General features: G+C 35.2%; 1 protein-coding gene across 5 annotated transcripts in view; it reads right to left on the minus strand.

Annotated features, from left to right (window-relative positions):
- Positions 1–4,388: 4,388 nt before the first annotated feature.
- Positions 4,389–25,768, minus strand: part of LOC138325788 (glycogen debranching enzyme-like) — a 42,845-nt gene continuing 21,465 nt past the window's right edge. For all 5 annotated transcript variants that reach the window (XM_069271694.1, XM_069271691.1, XM_069271695.1 and 2 more), the window contains exons 9-29: positions 25,165–25,352; positions 24,540–24,663; positions 23,319–23,482; positions 22,915–23,016; positions 22,273–22,425; positions 21,720–21,870; positions 21,283–21,508; positions 20,248–20,519; positions 19,683–19,816; positions 19,131–19,264; positions 18,714–18,895; positions 18,315–18,417; positions 17,822–18,047; positions 17,067–17,178; positions 16,648–16,783; positions 16,149–16,261; positions 15,528–15,739; positions 15,067–15,164; positions 14,629–14,716; positions 12,416–12,604; positions 4,389–8,201 (exon numbers count right to left, since the gene is read on the minus strand). In XM_069271694.1, the coding sequence (XP_069127795.1) occupies positions 8,055–8,201; positions 12,416–12,604; positions 14,629–14,716; positions 15,067–15,164; positions 15,528–15,739; positions 16,149–16,261; positions 16,648–16,783; positions 17,067–17,178; positions 17,822–18,047; positions 18,315–18,417; positions 18,714–18,895; positions 19,131–19,264; positions 19,683–19,816; positions 20,248–20,519; positions 21,283–21,508; positions 21,720–21,870; positions 22,273–22,425; positions 22,915–23,016; positions 23,319–23,482; positions 24,540–24,663; positions 25,165–25,352 (3,254 nt within the window). In that variant the 3' untranslated portion in view covers positions 4,389–8,054. The remainder of the gene's footprint in view (positions 8,202–12,415; positions 12,605–14,628; positions 14,717–15,066; positions 15,165–15,527; positions 15,740–16,148; positions 16,262–16,647; positions 16,784–17,066; positions 17,179–17,821; positions 18,048–18,314; positions 18,418–18,713; positions 18,896–19,130; positions 19,265–19,682; positions 19,817–20,247; positions 20,520–21,282; positions 21,509–21,719; positions 21,871–22,272; positions 22,426–22,914; positions 23,017–23,318; positions 23,483–24,539; positions 24,664–25,164; positions 25,353–25,768) is intronic.

The raw sequence follows: 25,768 nt of genomic DNA on the forward strand, positions 1-25,768 counted from the left end.
TGGCTTGGTAAAAGTGGGTGTTTCCTGGTCTTGTAAAATAGCATAATATTTATGGCTGACAATTTAGCAGCAAAATATGTGTAACACTTAATTTAATTTAAATTATTCAAAGATAGATTGTATAATCTCTGAATGATCAACACTGTCCAGAATGTAATTTCACTTATTGAAGTAGCTTTTGTATATAGAAGAATCGAAGATGGCTGACCCCACAGATACTGAACTGTCAGAGATTGTCAAAATATCGGGTTAAATAAAGCCTTTTCTTGACTTCTTCAAATTATAATTAACTTCAGAGCTCAAAATTTGAAGTTATTGTCATCTTGACTCTCTGTAGTTTATCAGCAAATTCTTATCTTTTAAAAATTTTAAGTCTAAACCCAATTGATTGATTGATTGACTTAAGAACCATTTCTTAACTTCTCTTATTTACAAATGTTATTTATCTTTGATTTCCTGCAGCAAACAACTCAATTCTTGACTTATGTAACATACAAGGTTTTTTTTGGTTTTTATTTAATCTGTTATTTGGAAGCCTTATCTTGACTTATGAACTATTTATTGAACAATAATTTAAGAAATGAATAATGTCTTGACTTCTGTAAGAGCCTATTCTTGAATTCTGTACAAGCTCCCTGTCTACATTTCTGTAGTATACAAGCCTTGTCTAAGATTTATGAACCATTTCTCTCGTATTAATAAATATTATCTGGACTTCTGTAACATACAAGCTCCCTGTCTACATTCTGTAGTATACAAGCCTTGTCTAAGATTATTGAACCATTTCTCTCGTATTAATAAATATTATCTGGACTTCTGTGACATACAAGCTCCCTGTCTACATTCTGTAGTATACAAGCCTTGTCTAAGATTATTGAACCATTTCTCTCGTATTAATAAATATTATCTGGACTTCTGTAACATACAAGCTCCCTGTCTATATTTCTGTAGTATACAAGCCTTGTCTAAGATTTATGAACCATTTCTCTCGTATTAATAAATATTATCTGGACTTCTGTAACATACAAGCTCCCTGTCTACATTCTGTAGTATACAAGCCTTGTCTAAGATTATTGAACCATTTCTCTCGTATTAATAAATATTATCTGGACTTCTGTGACATACAAGCTCCCTGTCTACATTCTGTAGTATACAAGCCTTGTCTAAGATTATTGAACCATTTCTCTCGTATTAATAAATATTATCTGGACTTCTGTGACATACAAGCTCCCTGTCTACATTCTGTAGTATACAAGCCTAGACTTTGATCTGTGATATCCATAACTTATATGCACTGTTATACATTTGATGTACGGCACCTTTATCTCTCCTGTAATGTGTAAATATTGTTTATTACTTGTTGTTATATTTGTGAAATCCGTACTTTTGTTAGTTATTTTCCATGTGCTGAAAAGTGGTGTGTTTTTTCACAAGTCCTATTACATTGATTTTCTCCCTAATAATTGTTATACATTGTAAATGTAGGTAGTTCACATAGTACAGTAGATAGAAAACCTATAATTTACAGATATACCATATTGGAAGTAATTTTGGAAGGTTATCGGTATATAATCTACACATGTATCATATATAATAAGTTAACATGGAAAGTTTTATGCTAAAATCATTACAGTAAAACCTCTCTATTACCACCAGCCATTATAGGTCTGAATAAAAGTGGTATATTTATGTTTCCCCTGTGAAAAAGATTAAGTTCAAACCAGTACCAACCAAAATTACCTACTATATAGTATTTCATTACAGTTACTGAATCAAAGCCTGGTTCATAAGTATACATACAACTGTATATGTAATGATTGGTGTCTTTGTTTGTTTATCTCTTTAAGCAAAAGTTAGTATTGTTTTACTGACTAAATACTACAATGTGCAATAAAAAGTTCTTTCATGAAAACTAAGTATGGTTTGTCATAAAATTGCTTTTATAGTGAATAGTTTGAAATGAATTACATTTTTTCTAATTATCTAAGAGAAATTAATGACAAAATCAATTTAAATCTGAATTCAGAATTAAAACAGAAGCATTAACAGATATATATTGATGCTTGTCTTATAACATTTGGAAGGACATGATTAATTGCTGGAAAAATGGTAATTGTATTTTAAGATAAACACTCCATCTCCATAGAAAGCTGTTTTCTTGGATTAACCTTGACATCTTCTCAGCAAGTACCCTCAAGTGAAGTAAAGAATGTGAATAATATTATGAATTCATAATTGGATAATTAATCTCTCGATATGGCATTTTTGGTCAGTATAGATGCCAGAGCTTAGCAGCTAATCGTTTCATATTGTGCTATCATTGTCTACATTGGCATTTATATTTACCATTTTATAAATGTCATATAAAATATAGTATAATGCTTAAATATTTGTCTACATTGGCATTTATATTAATTAATTAATAAATGTCATATCAATATAGTATAATGCTTAAATAACCAGTTGAAATTACGATTATGAGTAAAAATGGTTGTGATAGAAAATCTACCTGATCATGTACTACATACACTGGGAAGATTATGGGAGTATTTATATATATAGATGGTAACTTGAGTATACAGGGTGTATAGGTGATCAGATTACACTAGGTATATTAAAATATTAAATAACTTATATGTGTTTATGTCATTAGTGTATTCGTTATCCTACAGCATGGTCCCTCTTTATACTGATGCCTTTTCTTTTGTTCAGAAATCTGTGAGGTAGGGAGCTAGGATGGTGAACACTAGGAATTCTGTTATCCCTCTATAAGTCTATGACATTGTTTACAATAGTGATATGGTATTTAGATGGTTTTCATATGTTCAATACAGTCTGGCCATTATGACAACTGAAATACAACTCTTGCCCAAGTTTCCTATATCTTGATTTTACTAACAATTTACTGACATGGGACCAAGTTCGGAAAAAATTGTGACATGATAATTTGTCAAATTGAAGTCTAATTAGTTTATGTCAAATGATGTTCTTTTTCATAATCATCTTGATTTGAAAATGTGTATTGTTAATTTGTGAGATATGATGCTGATTAATTGTTTTAGTTTATATGAGTTGAAGGTGTGAAACCACAACTACTGGTACATGTATACAGGGTTCAGTAAAACCTAGGCTGTTCAAAACTGCTTTCCATAAACACGTCCTATGTGAAATAAATACATATTTATAAGTATCAACTTTTGCTTATTAAGAAGTTGCGAATTTAAAAAAAGAGCAGTTTTAGTTCAAAGTTCACGAGATACATAGAGTGTAGACTATTTCGTTTCTAGTTGTTATTGTGTTGATAGATTGGATGGCTATATATGTATCTAGTCTGTATACTATTGTAGGATCATTACACAGCTATGTATTACTTTGTTATTAAAATCATCAAACAAACTTTTGTGTGTTCATAATTTCTTCATTTCAAATGATACAGAATCCTCAGAGATCTCAAAAGAACAGATCAAAAACCAAATTCTTATCATTTAGATACAATAAAACATGGTTATAACAAATTTGTAAGGACCAATTTGTTATACACATATTACAAACTTCCAGGAACTTTTATGGGGAATGAAAAATACTATGTTCTAACCATGTTTTACTGTTTAGTAGTACTATGTGTAAGTTGTTTTGGTTTGGTGTGTTCATGTCTAGTAACATATATGGTAATCAATTAAGCCTGTGACTTTATAATGAACAGCTGTAGTGGTGGGATGGCCAAAATGATGGCCACAATGACATCATGTATGAAGCTGATCGGATCAAAACCAAGGTCGTTTTCGATTATACGGTTTGACTGGTTGGACCTATATTGTTTGTTTATCAAAGACGGACCCGGTGATTTTATATTATTTTCAGACGAGCCTTGACAAAGCCCTCACAGGCCTGTATCAAAAACTGCAGGTCCGTCAGGATTTATACTTGAAATAATGACTTTAACCAATGGTCGAACCGGTTGTTCCGAATAAACGAAAACAGCCTTGTGTTAGGTAAAGAACACATATTGTTATCAGCTATTATTTCATACCTGTCAACCCTCCCAGATTCTCTGGGAGTCTCCCGGAGTTTCAAAACATCCCATGCAATCTCCCGCAATCTCCCGTTTTCCCCCATAATAGTATCTAACATGAAATGTTCATAGTTTGACAATGATTTCTATCTAAACACATCAAACAATAAATTATTTTAGTCAATATAAATACATAAACTGTTTATCTCTCTCTTTTTTTTGACAATCTTTAGCAAACCATAGAATTCTGTAATCATGACCATGAAATAAATGAACAGCTTCAAAATTCGAATAAGAGCACATACACAATCATGAACATTTCATGCTAGACAGTAATTATAGGTAAACTTGTTAATTAAGTATAACTCGGAATCACTTGTAATTGATAACAATATTTAATATCCTATGTAAAGCCTTCATTCCCACGGCTAAGTGTAATTTTATGTCAAATTCACTCACACATGACTTCATACAATCCTCTACTATATAATTCACATCTACCCTGTGTATGTACACAGTGGTAGTCTGGAGTGGGAGGGTGATCACCAAAAACCATCAATTCATCCAATAAATACAAAAAGGTTTGGGAGGAAGATTCTGTAATTGTAAATATATCATAATTTAACAAAAAAGGTAAACATTCTGACACTACATTTCATATTTGGATAGACTTAAATGATAACAGTCATATTCATCAATGATGATTTCAGTTAAAACGAAAGAATTGGAAGCATATAATGATGACTGAATTTTAAGTGTCATAATCACAGAGGAACTCCACACACTGTTTAGATATTCAAATATAAATATAGAAAGCAAATGGATTATTCACGCAAAAATAAATAATAATTTCACAAATAACAACAATTTTTTTCCCTACAGAACAATCTTTCCTATCGCTTTAGTCAGCCAAGCTGTGTAACTTGGTGACTAAAGGGCCATAATTCTTGTTTACACAATTTTGTTTACACTTTATGGTGACTGCCTGTACATGTAGACACTGCAGTCTCTGTAACAGGTATGACTATGGTATGATATAATGAGAGTATCTAGAAAACATAAAGTTGTGTCTAGGTTTTAAAAAGAAAGATGTCATCCAAATATTAAATTGTAAAAAGTAGAGTTGGATTTCACTGGAAAGAAGAGTACAGCATCTTCAGTAAAATAGAACTTTGGCAGCAATTCATTTATCATTCAGGATTAAACTGAAAATGAAAAATAATACATGAGAATTCTTTACCATGAATTATGCATTACAACAGAGGAAACATGATGACTAGATATCATAGTTGTTCTGTGTGAAAACATATACATAATGTACCAGGTATATATTTCAATGTACGGTTTAGTAAAATAAAACTTTACAAAAAGATTGCAGAAAGAAAAATATCACGATTCTAGCAAGAAATACTGCGGTATATCACCACACTTTTGTCATTCTAATCTACATTTTTCTAGTTTTCTTATTAAGTACTATTTTACGTTAAAGACACAGGATCATTGTCTAAAGCTCACAATATCACAGGCATATTACACAAAGCTGGTTTTGGGAATGGCAATAGATTTAGGACTTTTAGCACCAGCGGAGTTAAAATATAAAAATAAAATAACAAAAATGATAAAAATATAACAAACATTGATGAAACTACAAGTACAGAAAACTTAAAAGAAAATTTGGTGTTTCATGTAGACATAATACATATGAACTCACATCTGTACACTTGTAGGCATACTGAGTATAAAACAAACAATCTAACATGATAGAAAGTTTCATATTCATAAAGAAATTATTTCCTGATTATTGTAGCTGTGGCCTCTAACCACTTTAAATTCAATTAATATGAAATTTACAGCTTTTAACCAAAACAGACACTGGTATCCAAAACTATTCGGATATGAAATATCTTCCTACCTCACCCTCTTTGAACATGTAATCACAACAAAAACAGATACAATAATGATACAGTAACAGTTCAGTTAAAGGAAATCTACTCTTTGATGGAACACCTTAACTAGCAATATTACCCCACATGGGATTCTAACTTGAAACTCAGAGGTGAAGGCTAGTGCTAATATGTTTAATCATTTGGCCATTGCGACCTCTTGAATCTCGCACAAAAGAGCAACATCAGATAGCGACCTATGTATGATTTACTCGTTAGCTGACTGCATGCCACCATATCTACATGTGGAGTTAACATAAGCCACCTACTGATTTTTTTTATGCTTATTCATTAATTTGTGACATATACCTGGGTAAGTACAAAAACTAATTCAAATGTAATAATTAATAAACATATCACTAAAGCTACATTAGTTACATTTACATTTAATTATTATTTTTAGATCCTTACTATGCTAATCAAACACCAATTACCCTAGTTACATGTAATTAATACATATTTAATATTAATTGTTAACAGACACAGTAATGCTAGTTGATCTTGTGAGGTAAACCTCAGACTACACACAAGTTTCTGGCACTTCACAATATTACACAAGGACAATGATTTATTGATGAAAAATATCAATTCACAATAAAACATGAGGTATCCCATTAGTTGATAAAAGGTGTATGCTTAAGCAAGGATTTATAAGTGAGAAGGATTTGTGACTGTCTCTTTACATTACTAAACACCACCCGAGACGCCTATGAACCGGGAATAAAAACCATTTTTCTCAACAAATACTTGTCTTATCGAGTCAAACGAAACACCATTCTAAAGTTTATTAAATTTCACGACGTATATTACTTGCTTTAAAGACGGAATATTTAGAGGATATGTCTTAAATTTTCGTTAAAAAAGATCGACAGCTCATGAAATGACGGCCCCGCTTCAGAAAGTAAGACGGTAACCATCGCACCCGCAAGCTACATCAAAGGCTGCGTCGGCGGATATCAAAGGAAAATCAGTCGTCGCCCAACGTCACGGTCAGTGCACAAACACAAAAGCGCCTGCCTTGGACTTCTCCAAAACCCAGTGTGACTTATCCTTCTCATATACGTCCTTGGCTTAAGTTTCAAACAATGACCCTCCTAACTGACTGTATCACTTACTTTTGTGGGATTCATTATTTTGTGCATTTAAAGAAGACAATGGTCTTCTAACTTATCATAGCAATATAAACTAATATTAAATTGCACTTTCTTGTTTTAAAGATGCTCCACTGCCGACAAAGCATAATTGATATTCATCATTTGAACAATAACTGGTGTTTAATCGTGTACCTATATATATGTATAATTAACACAAAAAAAATAATATTAAATAATTTACTTCGCCTTTGCTACATGCGTAATCAGTACTTCATTCCATATAGGATATAGTAGCACTGATTTTTTTCGGGATGCAATTAATTATTTTTTCATATTTTTAACTTGAAGTAAAATTAGAAGCTCAAACTTTTCAATGGTGGTAATGGTGTAAATTAAGTAACTTTTGTAACTGAAGAAAATTAATAAATTGTCTGCTCCTGTTTTTAATAGTGAAAAAATACCATTTGTCAGCAGTTGAACATCTTTAAGGTAAGAATTGTTCATCTGTCAATTTATCAATGTGTTAAAATTTGGTTACAAGATCAACTTCATCTTTAGATAAAACCAGCAGATCATCAAAAAAGTCTTTTTTAATGTATAAAATAATCATAAACTTGAACCTTTTTGTGACCTATTATGAGTTATATACACCAAATCCAATAAACTGATGACTATAACTACATCTCTGATAGCATAATGCTTCAATGATGGTAGAAATCTTCAGTAAAGATAAATTCACATCCTATGACTTTAAATATTGTGATCCTGATCTTGAAGCACATTTCTGATTTTACATTGTGATTGTCCTCATGTCCTGAGCGACAATTTCTGTTTTACACCGTGATTGTCCTCATGTCCTGAGCGACAAATTCTGTTTTACACCGTGATTGTCCTCATGTCCTGAGCGACAATTTCTGTTTTACACCCTGATTGTCCTCATGTCCTGAGCGACAATTTCTGTTTTACACTGTGATTGTCCTCATGTCCTGAGCGACAATTTCTGTTTTACACCGTGATTGTTCTCATGTCCTGAGCGACAATTTTTGTTTTCTCTGCGATTTCCTCACTGTCCTCTAGTTGTTCCAGGTCATACATGACTTCCAGGATACAGCCCACACTCCAGGCCTGGGCCCGACAACTGTCTCTACAGAACTGAAACATTAAATAGAAGTACGGTACTCAAAACAAATGACTAAACACTCTCTTAGATATCCTTTCAGCATATTACAGTAAAACATGGTAAATAACCATTCTCTGAGACCAGCAAAATAAATGAGTTTGTTATAAACAGAATATGTTTACACAAGAAATAAACAAGTGATAAGGCACAAATCAGAGAATAAACAAGAGATCCCAGAGGGATCTTGGCGCCCACCAAAGAATGATCTATATCTGACAAAGGAAAGATGGATCTTTTCTCTACTTTTTAAACTTTTTCAAACATACTACATATGTAGCGGGATTGGACTGGGTCGATCATCGGTGACCAGGTAGCTCAGTCGGTAGAGCACTCGGCTAGTATTCTGAGGGTCCCGGGTTCGAATCCCGGTCTGGCCGCTACATTTTCTCCTCTCCTGTTACAGAATTGGCGCCCAACTAGATAACCCACGGTGGTGGTGTTTGGAAGGGTCTCGTGTGTCTTCGAGGGCGAAGACTTCGAGAAAGGAGGGAGGAGTGTAGCGGGATTGGACTGGGTCGATCATCGGTGACCAGGTAGCTCAGTCGGTAGAGCACTCGGCTAGTATTCTGAGGGTCCCGGGTTTGAATCCCGGTCTGGCCGCTACATTTTCTCCTCTCCTGTTACACATTTAAAATTTGAGACAGATCGCTTCAGTACCTTTTGAGAAATAGCGGTAACAAACTTCAACTATCAAAATCCAAGATGACTCCTTGGCAGCCATCTTGTTGATCAATTGGTCCCAAATCACAATATGCACAACTAGGGCCCTAGGGGAACCTACATGTGAATTTTAAGACAGATCCCTTCAGTACTTTCTGAGAAATAGCGATAACAAACTTTGAATAACAAAATCCAAGATGGCTGCCCGGCGGCCATCTTGTTGACGGATCGGTCCCAAATCACAATATGCACAACTAGGGCCCTAGGGGAACCTACATATGAATTTTGTGACAGATCCCTTCAGTACTTTCTGAGAAATAGCGATAACAAACTTTGAATAACAAAATCCAAGACGGCTGCCTGGCGGCCATCTTGTTGACCGATCTGTCCCAAAATGCAATATGCACAACAAGGTCCCTAGGGGAACCTACATATGAAATTTGAGACAGATCCCTTCAGTACTATCTGAGAAAAAGCGATGACAAACTTTAACTATCAAAATCCAAGATGGCGGCCTGGCGGCCATCTTGTTCACCGATTGGTCCACAAATGCAATATGCACAACTAGGGCCCTAGGGGAACCTACATATTAAATTTGAGAAAGATCCCTTCAGCACTTTTTGAGAAATAGGGATATCAAACCTTAACTATCAAAATCCAAGATGGCCGCCTGGCGGCCATCTTGTTTTTCCGATCAGCCTCAAAATCTGTATGGCACAACTAGGGACCAAGGGTAACCTCCATGTGAAGTTTGCACAAAATTCCTTCAGTAGTTCTCAAGAAATATCGATAACAAACTTCAACTGCCAAAATCAAAGATGGCTGCCTGGCGGCCATCTTGTTTTTCCGATCAGCCTCAAAATCTGTATGGCACAACTAGGGACCAAGGGTAACCTCCATGTGAAGTTTGCACAAAATTCCTTCAGTAGTTCTCAAGAAATATCGATAACAAACTTCAACTGCCAAAATCAAAGATGGCTGCCTGGCGGCCATCTTATTTTTCCGATCAGCCTCAAAATCTGTATGGCACAACTAGGGACCAAGGGTAACCTCCATGTGAAGTTTGAACAAAATCCCTTCAGTAGTTCTCAAGAAATATCGATAGTTCTCAAGAAATATCGATAACAAACTTCAACTGCCAAAATCAAAGATGGCTGCCTGGCGGCCATCTTGTTTTTCCGATCAGCCTCAAAATCTGTATGGCACAACTAGGGACCAAGGGTAACCTCCATGTGAAGTTTGAACAAAATCCCTTCAGTAGTTCTCAAGAAATATCGATAACAAACTTCAACTGCCAAAATCAAAGATGGCTGCCTGGCGGCCATCTTGTTTTTCTGATCAGCCTCAAGATCTGTATGGCACAACTAGGGACCAAGGTTAACCTCCATGTGAAGTTTGAACAAAATCCCTTCAGTAGTTCTCAAGAAATATCGATAACAAACTTCAACTGCCAAAATCAAAGATGGCTGCCTGGCGGCCATCTTGTTTTTCCGATCAGCCTCAAAATCTGTATGGCACTCCATGTGAAGTTTGAACAAAATCCCTGCAGTAGTTTTTAAGAAATAGTGATAACAAGCATTGTTTATGGACGGACCACGGACCACGGACGCAGGGCGATTTGAATAGCCCACCATCTGATGATGGTGGGCTAAAAATTGTGACATGTAGTTTTACCATTAAGTGAAACATATATGATGGTTTTATAAGGTTTATTTTTGTATCTCATAGTTGGACATCTGATATTATGAAATAATTGGTATGGTTTGTATGTCATGCAAGTGTAGGAGGATGAGGAAAGCCAGAGTATCAAAAGAAAACCATCAAGCTGCAGCTAGTACGAATAAATGATGTGTACGAGTGGTTCATTTTTGGATATAATGGATAAACTCAACACACAATCAGCTGGTTATATCACTTGTTAGCTTATAGGTATTTCTGGTTATCACTGTATTTTTTTTAGGTTCAATAAGTCACATTCTGCAGCGGGTGTTATAGTTGTGACTCAGGTAGTCACATTCTGCAGTTGGAGTTATAGTTGTGACTCAGGTAGTCACATCCTGCATTTGGTGTTATAGTTGTGACTCAGGTAGTCACATTCTGCAGTTGGTGTTATAGTGACTCAGGTAGTCACATCCTGCAGTTGGTGTTATAGTTGTGACTCAGGTAGTCACATTCTGCAGTTGGTGTTATAGTTGCGAATCAGGTAGTCACATACTTCAGTTGGTGTTATAGTTGTGACTCAGGTAGTCACATCCTGCAGCTGGTGTTATAGTTGTGACTCAGGTAGTCACATCCTGCAGTAGGTGTTATAGTTGTGACTCCGGTAGTCACATTCTGCAGTTGGTGTTATAGTTGTGACTCAGGTAGTCACAGTCACATCAGGTAGTCACATCCTGCATTTGGTGTTATAGTTGTGACTCAGGTAGTCACATTCTGCAGTTGGTGTTATAGTGACTCAGGTAGTCACATCCTGCAGTTGGTGTTATAGTTGTGACTCAGGTAGTCACATTCTGCAGTTGGTGTTATAGTTGCGAATCAGGTAGTCACATACTTCAGTTGGTGTTATAGTTGTGACTCAGGTAGTCACATCCTGCAGCTGGTGTTATAGTTGTGACTCAGGTAGTCACATCCTGCAGTAGGTGTTATAGTTGTGACTCCGGTAGTCACATTCTGCAGTTGGTGTTATAGTTGTGACTCAGGTAGTCACATCCAGGTAGTCACATCCTGCAGTTGGTGTTATAGTTGTGACTCAGGTAGTCACATTCTGCAGTTGGTGTTATAGTTGTGACTCAGGTAGTCACATTCTGCAGTTGGAGTTATAGTTGTGACTCAGGTAGTCACATCCTGCAGGTAGTCACATCCTGCACTCAGGTAGTCACATTCTGCAGTTGGTGTTATAGTTGTGACTCAGGTAGTCACATCCTGCAGTTGGTGTTATAGTTGTGACTCAGGTAGTCACATCCTGCAGCTGGTGTTATAGTTGTGACTCAGGTAGTCACTTTCTGCAGTTGGTGTTATAGTTGTGACTCAGGTTGTCACATCCCGCATTTGGTATTATAGTTGTGACTCAGGTAGACACATTCTGCAGTTGGTGTTATAGTTGTGACTCCGGTAGTCACATCCTGCAGTTGGTGTTATAATGTGACTCAGGTAGTTATGTCCTATAGTTTGTGTTAGAGTTGTGACTCAGGTAGTCACATACTGCAGTTGGTGTTATAATGTGACTCCGGTAGTCACATTCCGGTAGTCACATTCTGCAGTTGGTGTTATAGTTGTGAATCAGGTAGTCACATCCTGCAGTTGGTGTTATAGTTGTGACTCAGGTAGTCACATCCTGCAATTGGTGTTATAATGTGACTCAGGTAGTCACATCCTTTAGTTTGTGTTATAGTTGTGACTCAGGTAGTCACATCCTGTAGTTTGTGTTATAGTTGTGACTCAGGTAGTCACATCCTGTGGTTCGTGTCATAGTTTTATGTATGTGGTCGTAAGGTGTAACATTGCCTGTCAGTACCATGTACCATACCTTGCCGTTAGAATTTGTAAGCTCTGGTAGAGACTGCCAAGGAGATGACATCACTTCTTGGTAGTGAGTTGTCAGTTTTGACTTGACATAGCCAACCGTTGTCTTCAAAAGTCCTGGCATTCTTTTGTTCAAGATATGAGCAAAATGGAGTCTGGCTCGTAGATAGTAGCCGAGTGGCCACACCCATTCCTGATTAAACAGAAAGAAGAAAATGTGAAAATGGAGCAGAAATCAAAGTTAATGTTATTATGTTGCAAATTGTTTATTGAAAAGCATTGAACAAGTTTTGATCAATGAAGTTTACTAATTCTTAAACATGGATAAACAAGTGGTATTAAAATGAAATAAGTCACCGAGAGAAGTTAACAATACACTGTAATGGTATTAAAATGAAATAAGTCACCGAGAGAAGTTAACAATACACTGTAATGGTATTAAAATGAAGTAAGTCACCGAGAGAAGTTAACAATACACTGTAATGGTATTAAAATGAAATAATTCACCGAGAGAAGTTAACAATACACTGTAATGGTATTAAAATGAAATAAGTCACCGAGAGAAGTTAACAATACACTGTAATGGTATTAAAATGAAATAAGTCACCGAGAGAAGTTAACAATACACTGTAATGGTATTAAAATGAAATAAGTCACCGAGAGAAGTTAACAATACACTGTAATGGTATTAAAATGAAGTAAGTCACCGAGAGAAGTTAACAATACACTGTAATGGTATTTAAATGAAATAAGTCACCGAGAGAAGTTAACAATACACTGTAATGGTATTAAAATGAAATAATTCACCGAGAGAAGTTAACAATACACTGTAATGGTATTAAAATGAAATAAGTCACCGAGAGAAGTTAACAATACACTGTAATGGTATTAAAATGAAGTAAGTCACCGAGAGAAGTTAACAATACACTGTAATGGTATTAAAATGAAATAAGTCACCGAGAGAAGTTAACAATACACTGTAATGGTATTAAAATGAAATAAGTCACCGAGAGAAGTTAACAATACACTGTAATGGTATTAAAATGAAGTAAGTCACAGAGAGAAGTTAACAATACACTGTAATGGTATTAAAATGAAATAAGTCACCGAGAGAAGTTAACAATACACTGTAATGGTATTAAAATGAAATAAGTCACCGAGAGAAGTTAACAATACACTGTAATGGTATTAAAATGAAGTAAGTCACAGAGAGAAGTTAACAATATACTGTAATGGTATTTAAATGAAATAAGTCACCGAGAGAAGTTAACAATACACTGTAATGGTATTAAAATGAAATAAGTCACCGAGAGAAGTTAACAATACACTGTAATGGTATTAAAATGAAGTAAGTCACCGAGAGAAGTTAACAATACACTGTAATGGTATCAAAATTAAATAAGTCACCGAGAGAAGGTAACAATACACTGAAATGGTATTAAAATTAAATAAGTCACCGAGAGAAGGTAACAATACACTGAAATGGTATTAAAATGAAGTAAGTCACCGAGAGAAGTTAACAATACACTGTAATGGTATTAAAATGAAATAAGTCACCGAGAGAAGTTAACAATTCACTGTAATGGTATTAAAATGAAGTAAGTCACCGAGAGAAGTTAACAATACACTGTAATGGTATTAAAATGAAATAAGTCACCGAGAGAAGTTAACAATACACTGTAATGGTATTAAAATGAAATAAGTCACCGAGAGAAGTTAACAATACACTGTAATGGTATTAAAATGAAGTAAGTCACCGAGAGAAGTTAACAATACACTGTAATGGTATTAAAATGAAATAAGTCACCGAGAGAAGTTAACAATACACTGTAATGGTATTAAAATGAAATAAGTCACCGAGAGAAGTTAACAATACACTGTAATGGTATTAAAATGAAATAAGTCACCGAGAGAAGTTAACAATACACTGTAATGGTATTAAAATGAAATAAGTCACCGAGAGAAGTTAACAATACACTGTAATGGTATTAAAATGAAATAAGTCACCGAGAGAAGTTAACAATACACTGTAATGGTATAGCTTAATACTTTATGTTTTTGATGGTCAAATTTTTAAGGACTTACTTTTTTTATTTAAATTTGAATTTTGCGATCTACATAAAATATTGATACATGTAAGATTTATCAATTTCCTATTGTTTTTTAGATTAATCCAGCTGTACATTACAATGGTAATAGATATAAGTATATACATACGGGCCCCTGATGGTAGTTAAATCCATGAGCCACCTTGGGATCAGAAGAATCATTGGCATTGTCATAGTCACCAATATAACTCCAGTCACTGGAAAGTTAAAACAACTAACTAAGTATCTCTTCTGTCAAAAGTTTACTGTAAACAGCCCTTACCAATATTTATCAAATCTATATTTATAACTTATTAACTTTATAACTTCAAGAGACAATTATATTGAAGAAAATCTAAAGTTAAAAAGTCTTAATTAAGTGTTAAAGAGGTCACATACCTTCATAAGTTAAAAGTAAATTATATGTATCATTTTCTGAGAAAATAGGCAATATTCGCTACAAGGTAAATAAGAAATCTAGATCAGTAATGGACATGGGTATACCTAATGCCCTCTCATTTCATAGCAGTGTCAGCAAAAATAAGTGATAGATGTTCTTCAAATTTACCTAGGATCTAACGTCTTCATACCCAGTGGACCGACCAGAACATCATCAGCTTCAAGAAGGGCTGTCCACGCATTCTCAGGAGTAAACAGCTCTGGGGCCTGTACAGTTCAATACATTTTTCTGTTCATATAATGAATTTTGCCATTTCTAAGTAAGTTTGCTTATTGCAAGATCATGCTATACCTTTCATACACACAGGATGTAAATAGTGTATTAATGTAAGTCTTTTCCATGACATTTAGCATTTGTACTTGCAATATCCATGTACTAGTATTGAATGTGTACGCTCCTACCTCCATACAAAGTAGAAATGGAAGTGACACAATCAGAGAAACATAGGTAACAATATATATCACCCTTGCCTCCCATTTCATGGTGGTACCGTAGAAAAAAAATGTTTGTAATTTTAATATATCAGAAACTATAAACACATCTTTAAAAAACATATGATTTTTACTCACCACAACCATGGCCACAGGGAAGTTGGGACGGAGTTGGAAATCAGTCCAGAAAGGTTTGGCAAGGTAGGTGTCTTTATACATGCCCCTCCTGTTTATCAGTTCAGGGTGGGGTTCGTTCTCGGGGATGGGAGTTGAGTTGATCCAGAAATATTTCTCAAAACTGGCCTGTATTTTTTCATTCCACTCCTTGAAGGTCACCTTTTTTACCTGACCTAGAAAAGAATAGCTTTATTAAAATGTAAATTCTATACACCCAATTACAACTAACACAAAACAGTTCAGTGTATTTTTATTATTTTTCAGCTATTATGTTTCATCCACTGTTACATGTATTGTCCTTGTGTCTGGAATGTATAGAGTCTTAAGATATAATGATTTTTACAATTTAGTTTCCATGGTAACCATTATAATATTTTCATATAATGAAAACACAAGACAAGAAGATTCATCAGTACAATCTGACAAATGAATGAGAATCTTTAAACAAAATGATTTTGGGGAGATATTGGAAACAACTCTAGACAACATCTGTTTGTATATCCTGATTAATCTCTGGGGGTGGGTCGATGAGGAATCAAAGTTAACCTATGGTGGTTCAAACTGAACAGACACAGAACTCACCATTTACAGTTGCATTGACTGAATCATGTGGGTAGAGTCCCTGTTTGTTCATCTCCTGCAGCCATCGCACAGCAGACTTACACAGGCCCACCATCTCCACAGCCGACCCATTCCTTAAAAAAAATTATGAAATAGAATTTTATTAAACAGATATGTACTTTATCGTGAATAACAAATACACAATCTAACACATGGAAAAATATACATTATATAGTTTCAGTGGAGTTTTGAAATCTTTTGCTTTGATGTAGATCAAAGACAAAAAGAAGGTCAAAGTATTTTTTTTCAAAATGCATGATGCATTAGTATACTTACTTACATGAAATAAAACTGTGACCCAAGTCACTTCCAAGTTAGAACATGAACATTTTCTTGAGGCAATATGGCCTGGACGATACAACATACCAACGGACAGACAGAAGAATGGACTGACAGAAGGATGAACATCATAACAAACAATGAAACCCTACAAGGTACCAATAGAGGATTAACATCATACCTTGGTGTAGCAGGTTTGCCGCGGTTGCCAGCCTTGTCCGATCCTCCCATCTTATCCATCCACGTGCCACAGTTCCACTCATTGCCACCAAACACAAAGCCTTCATCCCACATTACTCCGATCTCGTTATTGAAGCCTAGGTGGTATACAAATTAGTTTATCACTGAATTCCAAATCTAAAGTACATATGAATCAAATATTTTTTTAAGCAGCAATGTGACTACAAACACAGTAGGAGCAAGATATACATTCATATACAAATATACATAAGGAACTTCAGAGAAAGATAACCCAAAGAATTTTGTCTTTAGTCTTTGAACATAAACTCTCAGTAAAATTCATAAAATATCATATAATAAAATATAATTTATATGTTCTTTACTATAAATTATATTAGAATATTAGATGTAATTAGAAACCTTCATCAGACATGTTTTCGTCTATGGTTTTGCCAGCATTCCTCTCACGGTATTTCAGGCCCTCAGCATGTCGTTGGAGTGCTTCCTGAATCACATCACACAGGCTTTGGTCCTGTGTATCAATTAAAAGGTTCAGGTGTTTCCATGCATGTATGTGACAATTAGCATACTGCTATCTAAGTTTTCCTAAACATTCATAATTAAAATTACAGAAAAGCTCACGAAAACATAATTGCTGCAGAAAACAAAAAGATAGCAGCTTTAGTCAAATATAACTTTAGTATCTTTTTTTGTAACAGTGTTAGTTAACAACTTAAAACATTGCAATCAATATGTACTTATCTTTAAAGATGATGAATTATCACCTCTTTGATCACTATTACCTGTATCCTTTTGATAGTCAAAACTGTCGTTGATAGCAACTAAAATGTATGTGTTATCGCATAAACTGCGTGCCTAAAAGTGCTGTAACAAGATCACTGCTTTGATATGTATATTAACTGTATTGTAGACCCTGTAGCCTAATGGATAAGGCGTCGACCTTTGGAGCCAAAGATTGAGGGTTCAAGTCCCTTCAGGGTCAAACACTAATCATATCATTGACAATCAGAAAAGTTAGAACTTTTATATTTTTTGTTTTGCTAGTAAATCATGTGTGTATGTTTGATATGCATTCACATTCTAGTAATCAATAACTATATAAAGAATTTTATCATTTGATTTTGAAAGAGAGTGTTAAAGAATTTAATACCTACATATGTTCCTGGCTGTTGACAGGGAGAGTCGTCGGTAGGATACAGGCGCGACACCTTGTCCTTTAGGATAGAGTGACCTCCCTTTACGATGTCACAGTAGTCCTGGATAGATTGTAGCCACCACCACACAGCGTCGCGACAGTTATATCGCGCTCCACTTCCCTCATTCAGTAGGTTTGGGATGAGGCCATGACGCAGACATCCAGCAAATGAAAGGATTATGTACCTGTATATAGCAAAATTGTGAAGTGTAAATCATTTGCCAATATACTTATAATCCAATAGATGAGTAAATATATCCATAAAAGTGTTTGTAATATTGTTGTGAAGTCCAAGTCTAGATACTGGGAGAACGTTTTGCTATATCAATTCTGCAATTAAGAGTTTATAAAAGTGTATGCTATACTCTGAAATTACATGAAAGACAATGGAATGCTATTAGAAAGTGATTTATATGATTCCAATAACACTAGTCTATAGGTGGTATATGTACCTTGCCTCTGTGTATCTCCCAGTCAGCAGTAACAAACCACGTAAGGCTATGAAGGTGTCCCTTCCCCAGTTCCTCATGTAGCCACTGGCAAAGTGGGAAAAACCTGCAAATATTAGATGAATGAAAAATAATGCAATATTTATATCCTGTCCTTATAAAAGAGTTTAGCTTGTCAGCAATCATCAAGCCTCACGCTGACAGGCTGAATACTTTTGACAGAATTGAGATATCCAAATATCTATTTGAAAGATCAAGTTATTTACATGTTTAGAAATATTTTCATTACACCACATAGTCATTATGCATCTAATTTGAGGACATCGTTGAAATGAACTGAGGTCTTGAAATTTGACTAAATATGAACAACCTGGTCACATTATGTAACAGTGAAATATCTACCTGCAGCCAGTGACAGAGTTGTCTGCACAGACTTATTGAGATCTTTCTGTAGGAAAGTCGGTGGTGCTGGATCGGCCAGATTTGGGGACAAGGGAGGTAACTTAGCTGTCCAAACAAATCCACAGAACTGGACAGACCCCAACGCCAGTGCCTGGACAAAGGTTGAACCATCCTTAACGAAACTGCAAAAATGTTAGGCATTTGTTTGAAAGAACAGTATTAACTGTATCATAAATAGTTATAAGACTGGTAGTGACGCTATTAAGTATGTGTCAATCAAATGATATTGCAGAGCAGACTTTAATCATGAAAGTTTTGACATGTAGTTCACATCAAAGATTGAAATTGTGTTCAAGCAAGAGAAGTCACTGAATATCAGGTGGATTAGGTGATAAAAGGATTGCTACAATGACTTACTCTGACATGAGCTTGATAGTGATGTCCCGCAACACAACATACGCTCCAGTGATCACTGCATCAAAATAACATGGTACAAGGAAGCGAGGCACCTGACTTAGGTGTTGAAATATCCCCATAAACCAGTTTCCAAGCTACAATATCAACAATTAATTCTTAAATTTTCAATGTACAATACATCACTCAAACATCCCTGAAAACACATTTGCTTCTTCAAATTCTGAGAATAAAATAGTCCAATATCAAATTTTTGGAGAGTGCAGTTAAAATTCCAAAGCTAACAAGGATGAACTGAATTATCATTACTGTATTTAACACTGATATCTATATCTACTTTGATTTCATTATATCATTCACAGTTCATTATCTATTTGATAGCTGGAAAATCATGGTTAGTCAATTCAATCAATAAAACATCTATCACGCCAACTTATGGTCTAGATCATCCTGGATTGATTTTTAGAGGTTACGAACAGGTACACTCTCATGGAGGTTGGGTTTAGATAATTTACATTTGTGAATACATCACCCTGACAACTAGATGATACTTACATCCTTGGTGCTTTCATGAACAAGGAGTCGAGAAGCCACATAGCTGGGGAGCCAGTCCCCATCACGTAGGTTGTTACAGAGTGGATGACCCAAATCATTACTGGAACGTATCGAAGACAGCACCGCCATCAGACCTGAAACCAAAGTAACTCATTTAAATGGAGATAGGAAGCCTAAATGATCTTAAGCATGGTTTATTTCTCTGTCCGGCAACAAAATGAGCAGCTATTTCAGAAATAACACACTATGTTTCATGGAGCTAATTACGCCACTATACAAGGGACTCTGGATGTAATCTAATGCTTAACCCTTGAACCATGACCTTGAATATGAACATAAGAAACAATCATGCATCCTTTTAATTTAGATATACACTATCCAGTCATCTATTAAATTTTTCACAATATCTTAGATCAACTGGTAGCAAATGGTTTCCAATTTGACAAACCAAAGATAACTTTAATTACTTGTATTTGTATAATCAGCTGATTTAACTTATATCAGAATTCCTTGAAATGTATCTGGACAAATCAAGTTTTATATGTTTAGTATGTTTCATACTTACCTCTCAGACCACAGTAAACCATAGGCCCATACTTAGGGATATCATAAGCGCCAAAGCCCTTCCCATCATCCCTCTCCTCGGGGTCACAGCGGTATAACACCCTGTTTAGGTCTGACAATGTCAGCTTTCCAACAATCGCCTGGAAATTGGATTTATCCCAAGTCTCATCAAACATAGTCCGTCCACTGTACGATCTCATCAGGTAGCCAAACTGACCAATTCCTCGCCGTATGTTCAGAATAGCATTTTTGGGCTGTTTTGGGAATTCACATCTGAAAAATAAATCAGATAATTTTTCTTTATACTCAACATTCACATTTAAACATTTATATACACAAGATATCCTGATAATTTGATTTAACAATGAAGTGTAGCAATTCAACCACCTCTGTATAACAAGCGCCTGCTTGGTATGACCACATTCTAATGGTTCCAAATGGTACATATAACACAATTTGACCTGTGGTTAAAAAACATCTTTATTACATGATGTACATTATTCATCTACAGTCAAAAACTTGTTCGTGTAAAATATGTGTATCTAATTTGGTTTTGAATACACATAATGCTTAATGTAGCCCTTTTGCAAAAGACAAAACAATGAAGCATAAGATAAAGTTCTTTTAAATTGATAATGTTCTCATACAACTCTTTTAGACTAATAGTGTCTTTTAGACTAGTAGGGTCTTTTAGACTAGTAGTGTCTTTTTAGACAAACATTCTCCCATGTCAACAGGGCATAGATTCACAAATATTCCTTAACTCTAAGAAATTCCTTATAGCATTACAGACGTTATGGAAAAAATCTTGATGAACTTTCCTTAACTTCTGTAATACTTTCCTAGTAGAAAATGTGAAGTTAAGAACTTTATCTAAGAAAGAGAACCTTCGTGAAACTGCTCCCTGGGCATGCATGACAGGACATCATGGTTTACACAATATCCTCACCTCACATCCTTTTTGCCGCAGGGCCACAAACTTTTTTTTGTAACCAAGGTACTATTTTTTGGAATATTGTGAATATATTGAGAGTACCTGAAGGCTATGACACTGCCTGGTGTAAACATATGAAGGTGAACCTCTGAGGTTGGCGCATCATTGGAGACTACAACCTGGGCCATACGACTCTCTCCAACATCTACATCCTTGGCCAGCTCCAGTATATAGTCAGGAAGACCATTGATGTAATAGTTGTCCTTTTTATACTCCGCATCTTCTGTATGGACCGGACGTCCCTCAAACAGAACCCGAGTCACAATGCCTGTAACAAGATTACCAAAGTAAATTAAAGGATGGTTCAACTATATGAGAGCTGTGCAGCAGGAAATGACTATAATACCATTTATTAGAGTATCAGAGTTTTCAATGAAATATTGCATAATACTCAGAGAAGACATGTTGAATGCAGGTGCAAATTTTGTAAATATTGAAAGATTTTACAGTAGATTTCATGCATTATGAACATGGTATACCCTGAATGGTGATGGGTCGTATATAGCCAGTTTCGTGGGGTTCACTAGGATGATGGAAGGCTGTCCTGGCGATCAGAACCACAGAGTCGTGAGTGTGCGGGTTATGTCTGGTGATAGATATCACATCATCTCGTACATGGTCTACAAACACCTACAAATACAAAGACTGTATGTATTTAACTTGGTTTAAGCTTTAACTTTGATTAAATTTGATATGCATTTCACTCATCTTAAGTCTACTTATAACAAAAATGTTATCCTACATAAGTTCAACTTGCCTAAGCTACTTTGTACTAAAATTAAATTTCAACTACAGAATTAACATTTTTACATTGGCTAAACTATTGGTAGCTTGAGAGAAGAATGTCAAGTGCAATGAATTTGCAGAACTGCCCTAATTTTTTCCCCCACATGATTTGCTATCATAACTTAATCTGCTTATTTCATTTAAACCAGAGGGATTATTCTTGTATGTGGATGGAATATTTACAAGCATAGTATATGTGATACAATAAATAGATAGTATGGGTCCACTGATTGGCTGCCTACCTACCTCAGAGAATCCCCTCCTGCCCAGCTCCCCGTGAAGTCTATTCAGCACCGTCTTCCCTGCAGTGACGCCCGACTGCTGATTGATCTGGGCGTTACCAGGAGACGGGTTATCACTCCATGACGAGTACAGCCTCTTTTCCGTAACCACATGGATCTGACATATGTATGAAACTTTATCATCTTCTCATTGTCAATATAATAATCATCAGCTGTTTCACTTAGCATTAGTACCATGAGTACCATATTCTACTGTCAACAAGTCCCTATTCGGCAATAAGCCCCCTTCCCTGTATAGGAAGATTTTTTTTGTCAGGTCAACTCCAGCATCAAGCCACCTCCCAATTTTCTTATTCTGTGTGCTTGAAACTTGGTAAATAGCAATAACATCAACATGACTCATTTGTCAATATTGAACAAGATGTTACAAAGATTTTATACTTTTCTTATTCACAATGATAATTATGTATGGTGATTAAAAATAAAATTTTAGGTTTTAATTTTTCGGAACCAATTCAAAAATAGTTTCAAAATCTATTTGATGAGTTCAATTTTGTAGATACACTAAATGAAAGCTAAAAGAATTGTTAAGTTATAATGCTAAGTCAGTTTGATAGATATCAAATATCACATTAGAGTAACTCACGTGATGTGGAACAATCTGGTCATAGCCACGGTTACTCCCAGAGGCACAACATGATATGGATACCAGAGCAGCATTGGGGAACAGGTCATACGCCGACCTCAACTGTAATAGATCAATAATATTGAGTACACATCGATAAAACTATAACTCTATGGTCTTAAAAAAATTGAACTGCTAGATCTTCAAAATCGACCTGCTAAACAACTTTACAAGTTCCAATGACAAAATAAAACCTAAGATGATAATAAGTTAATTTGTAATTAATTGTAATAATGTACATATGCATGAAAAAGATTTTTTTTATCAAAGATATAGAGATTATCATTTAATATACCTAGAATTTTAAAACTTAATAGTATTTTAATTAATGTAGTTGATGTTCTTTAAAATTAAATTTTATTAACCTGAACAGGTCCTTGATTGTCGTGTGTCTGGTCGAAGAAGAGAGCGTGAGCCACAGTAGGTATCATTGGTCGTACCCTAGGCTGTATAAACGAGCCGACCGCTTGTCCTCCGTACCTGTACACCAGCTCTCCTAAACTGCGACCAGTGCTGGCACTGAGGGCCTCTACAAACAGCAAAATAGGTTTTCCATCCATACAAAAATCACCAAACTGATTTAAATACAGATACCTACTTATCACTCTGTACCATACAGTATCTAACAACATCTGAATAACTGATTTAAGTTGTATGGTCTATAACTTTCGCTCTTTTGGTCATAGTGAAAACTGTTTAAGTGTTATACATATTTATCTCCGTCTGCCTGAGGTTTAAACTTTCTGAGGTTTAAACTTTCTAATTTTACCACTTTTTATAAAGTTGCAGCACTGGAAGTATCTTTAATTATAAAAGTAAAAAATCTTTTTAACGTGTACACGTGAAAAATAGGCTCGAAAGATGCCGAATCATTCCGAACTCTTCCGAACATCGTCGCGACAATCTCAAAGTAAAACGAGAGTTGTGAAACCAAGAGAAAATATCAACAATTTTTCATAAACAAAATATGTGGTCGACCTCATCAGACTCTATCTACAAAGAAAATAATGCTCGCACATTACAATATTTGATACACACAACATTTTACGGTAATGTGTAAATTGGATGTTTCAAATACTCAATCTGTGGACATATACTAGCATGATTTGCTCATATAGGCCAGAAGGAAAACGTAAACAAACACATGTGTGCTTACGCTAGTTACCTGGCTCACCACGTGCAGGTCGTGTCGAACGTCAGTCACGTGATACGATTATGAATCTGACAAAACCCGAAGTCACTGAACATGGCGGTGATTGAAGGCGCTTTATTCAAAACCAGGAATATATGATTCCTAGATTTCGGCTCTCTTATAGGCCGACATATGCTTTTGGGGAGCTAAATCATCAAGTTACATGTCAATGTTTAAATATCAAATGTTTAATTTACATATCGTTACAGTGAAATTATAGCAGCAATACAACTTTAAATAGACAGGTCACCAGAAAATGACCTCTTATGGAATATGTTGTCAGGAAATAAGAAATCAGACTGAAAAATCAATGTACCATTGAAATTTTTTAAGATTTTACAATTCTGCTAGTTCAATGTTTCAGGGGATATTAAAGTAAATGTATCAAGGTTACCTCTGATAAGAGAGTTGATTCCAAGCTTGTTTAGGAAGTAGTTATCCAAACCCTCGTTGCCTGTGAACAGTTCTGCTACCACATACAAATCCGGACGGATCTTTCTGGCAGCATCAAGCATATACTGTGGAACAGATTAAGGAGCACATGTTAGTTGTTCGAGCAAACTATTTCTATGTTGTAGACATAATGTAATGTTCCAGTGCTAGCGAGGGTTAGAAATAGGATAAAAAGGGTATTTGTACAGCATGATCACGATCCTCATTCCAGTGCTTAGCATGGGTCAGAAATGAACAAAATCCAATATATCTACAACATGATCAAATTCAAAACTGACTAAACTCGGCTAAAGCACAAGGCAGTGTGCCATCGTTTAAACATACTTTTTGGTTAATTATTTGAAATTATTTTTGTAAACATACAAACTTTGTTTAGATGAAAATTCTGCATACTACTTAAATGTCATTTGCTGCAAAAGCTATTCCAACATTAACTGTGTTTTTGAGAAAACTTTATACACAAAAGAAATAATTAACCACCATGCATATACTGTCAGAATTACCAATTAAAACTCACAAATATAGCCTTTGCTAGTAATAAATTCATAAGTAAAAAATTAGTATACCTCAGCTACATGTAGTGGTGTGCTGTGACAGTTATCCAGTCGGACACCATGGAATATCTTCACAGTCCTCTCCGTGTACGTCTTCATATACTGCCACAAGTACGGACAGTCTGACTCCTGTTTCCCATACCGTAATTTAGCACTGTCGCCCCAAGCAACCAGCTCTCGCCGCAGGTAAATGTTAGAGCCTTTAGAAAACCATATAAACCGAAGATGTAAAAACACCCAATGCTTGTCTGAAGAGATAGTCATAGCGAAGTATAGGTACAATGTATCTGTTGTGCAGATTAGTAATTAAAGAAATTGACCAACATTTTCTTTTTACATACAATTAAACAAAAGATTTTGTCACTCTGTTTAACATATCACAATTTTGACTTCCCTATTCCACGGACTGTATCAGTTTTAATAACTATCATAACATTGCAAAAAAAAAAAATCATGTCTTTACTTTTTCATACAAGATGGTACAAAATATAAAGTAAAATACATATTGAAATTATACAAAAGATAAGTAAATAGGCCTAGTATAAGATATATAATATTAAAAAATTTCTTGAGCAGATCAAAGAAAGTATATGTGACATACTTTAGATTACTACAG

Source organism: Argopecten irradians, chromosome 6, assembly GCF_041381155.1.
Source record: "Argopecten irradians isolate NY chromosome 6, Ai_NY, whole genome shotgun sequence".
NCBI classification, from domain to species: Eukaryota; Metazoa; Mollusca; class Bivalvia; order Pectinida; family Pectinidae; genus Argopecten; species Argopecten irradians.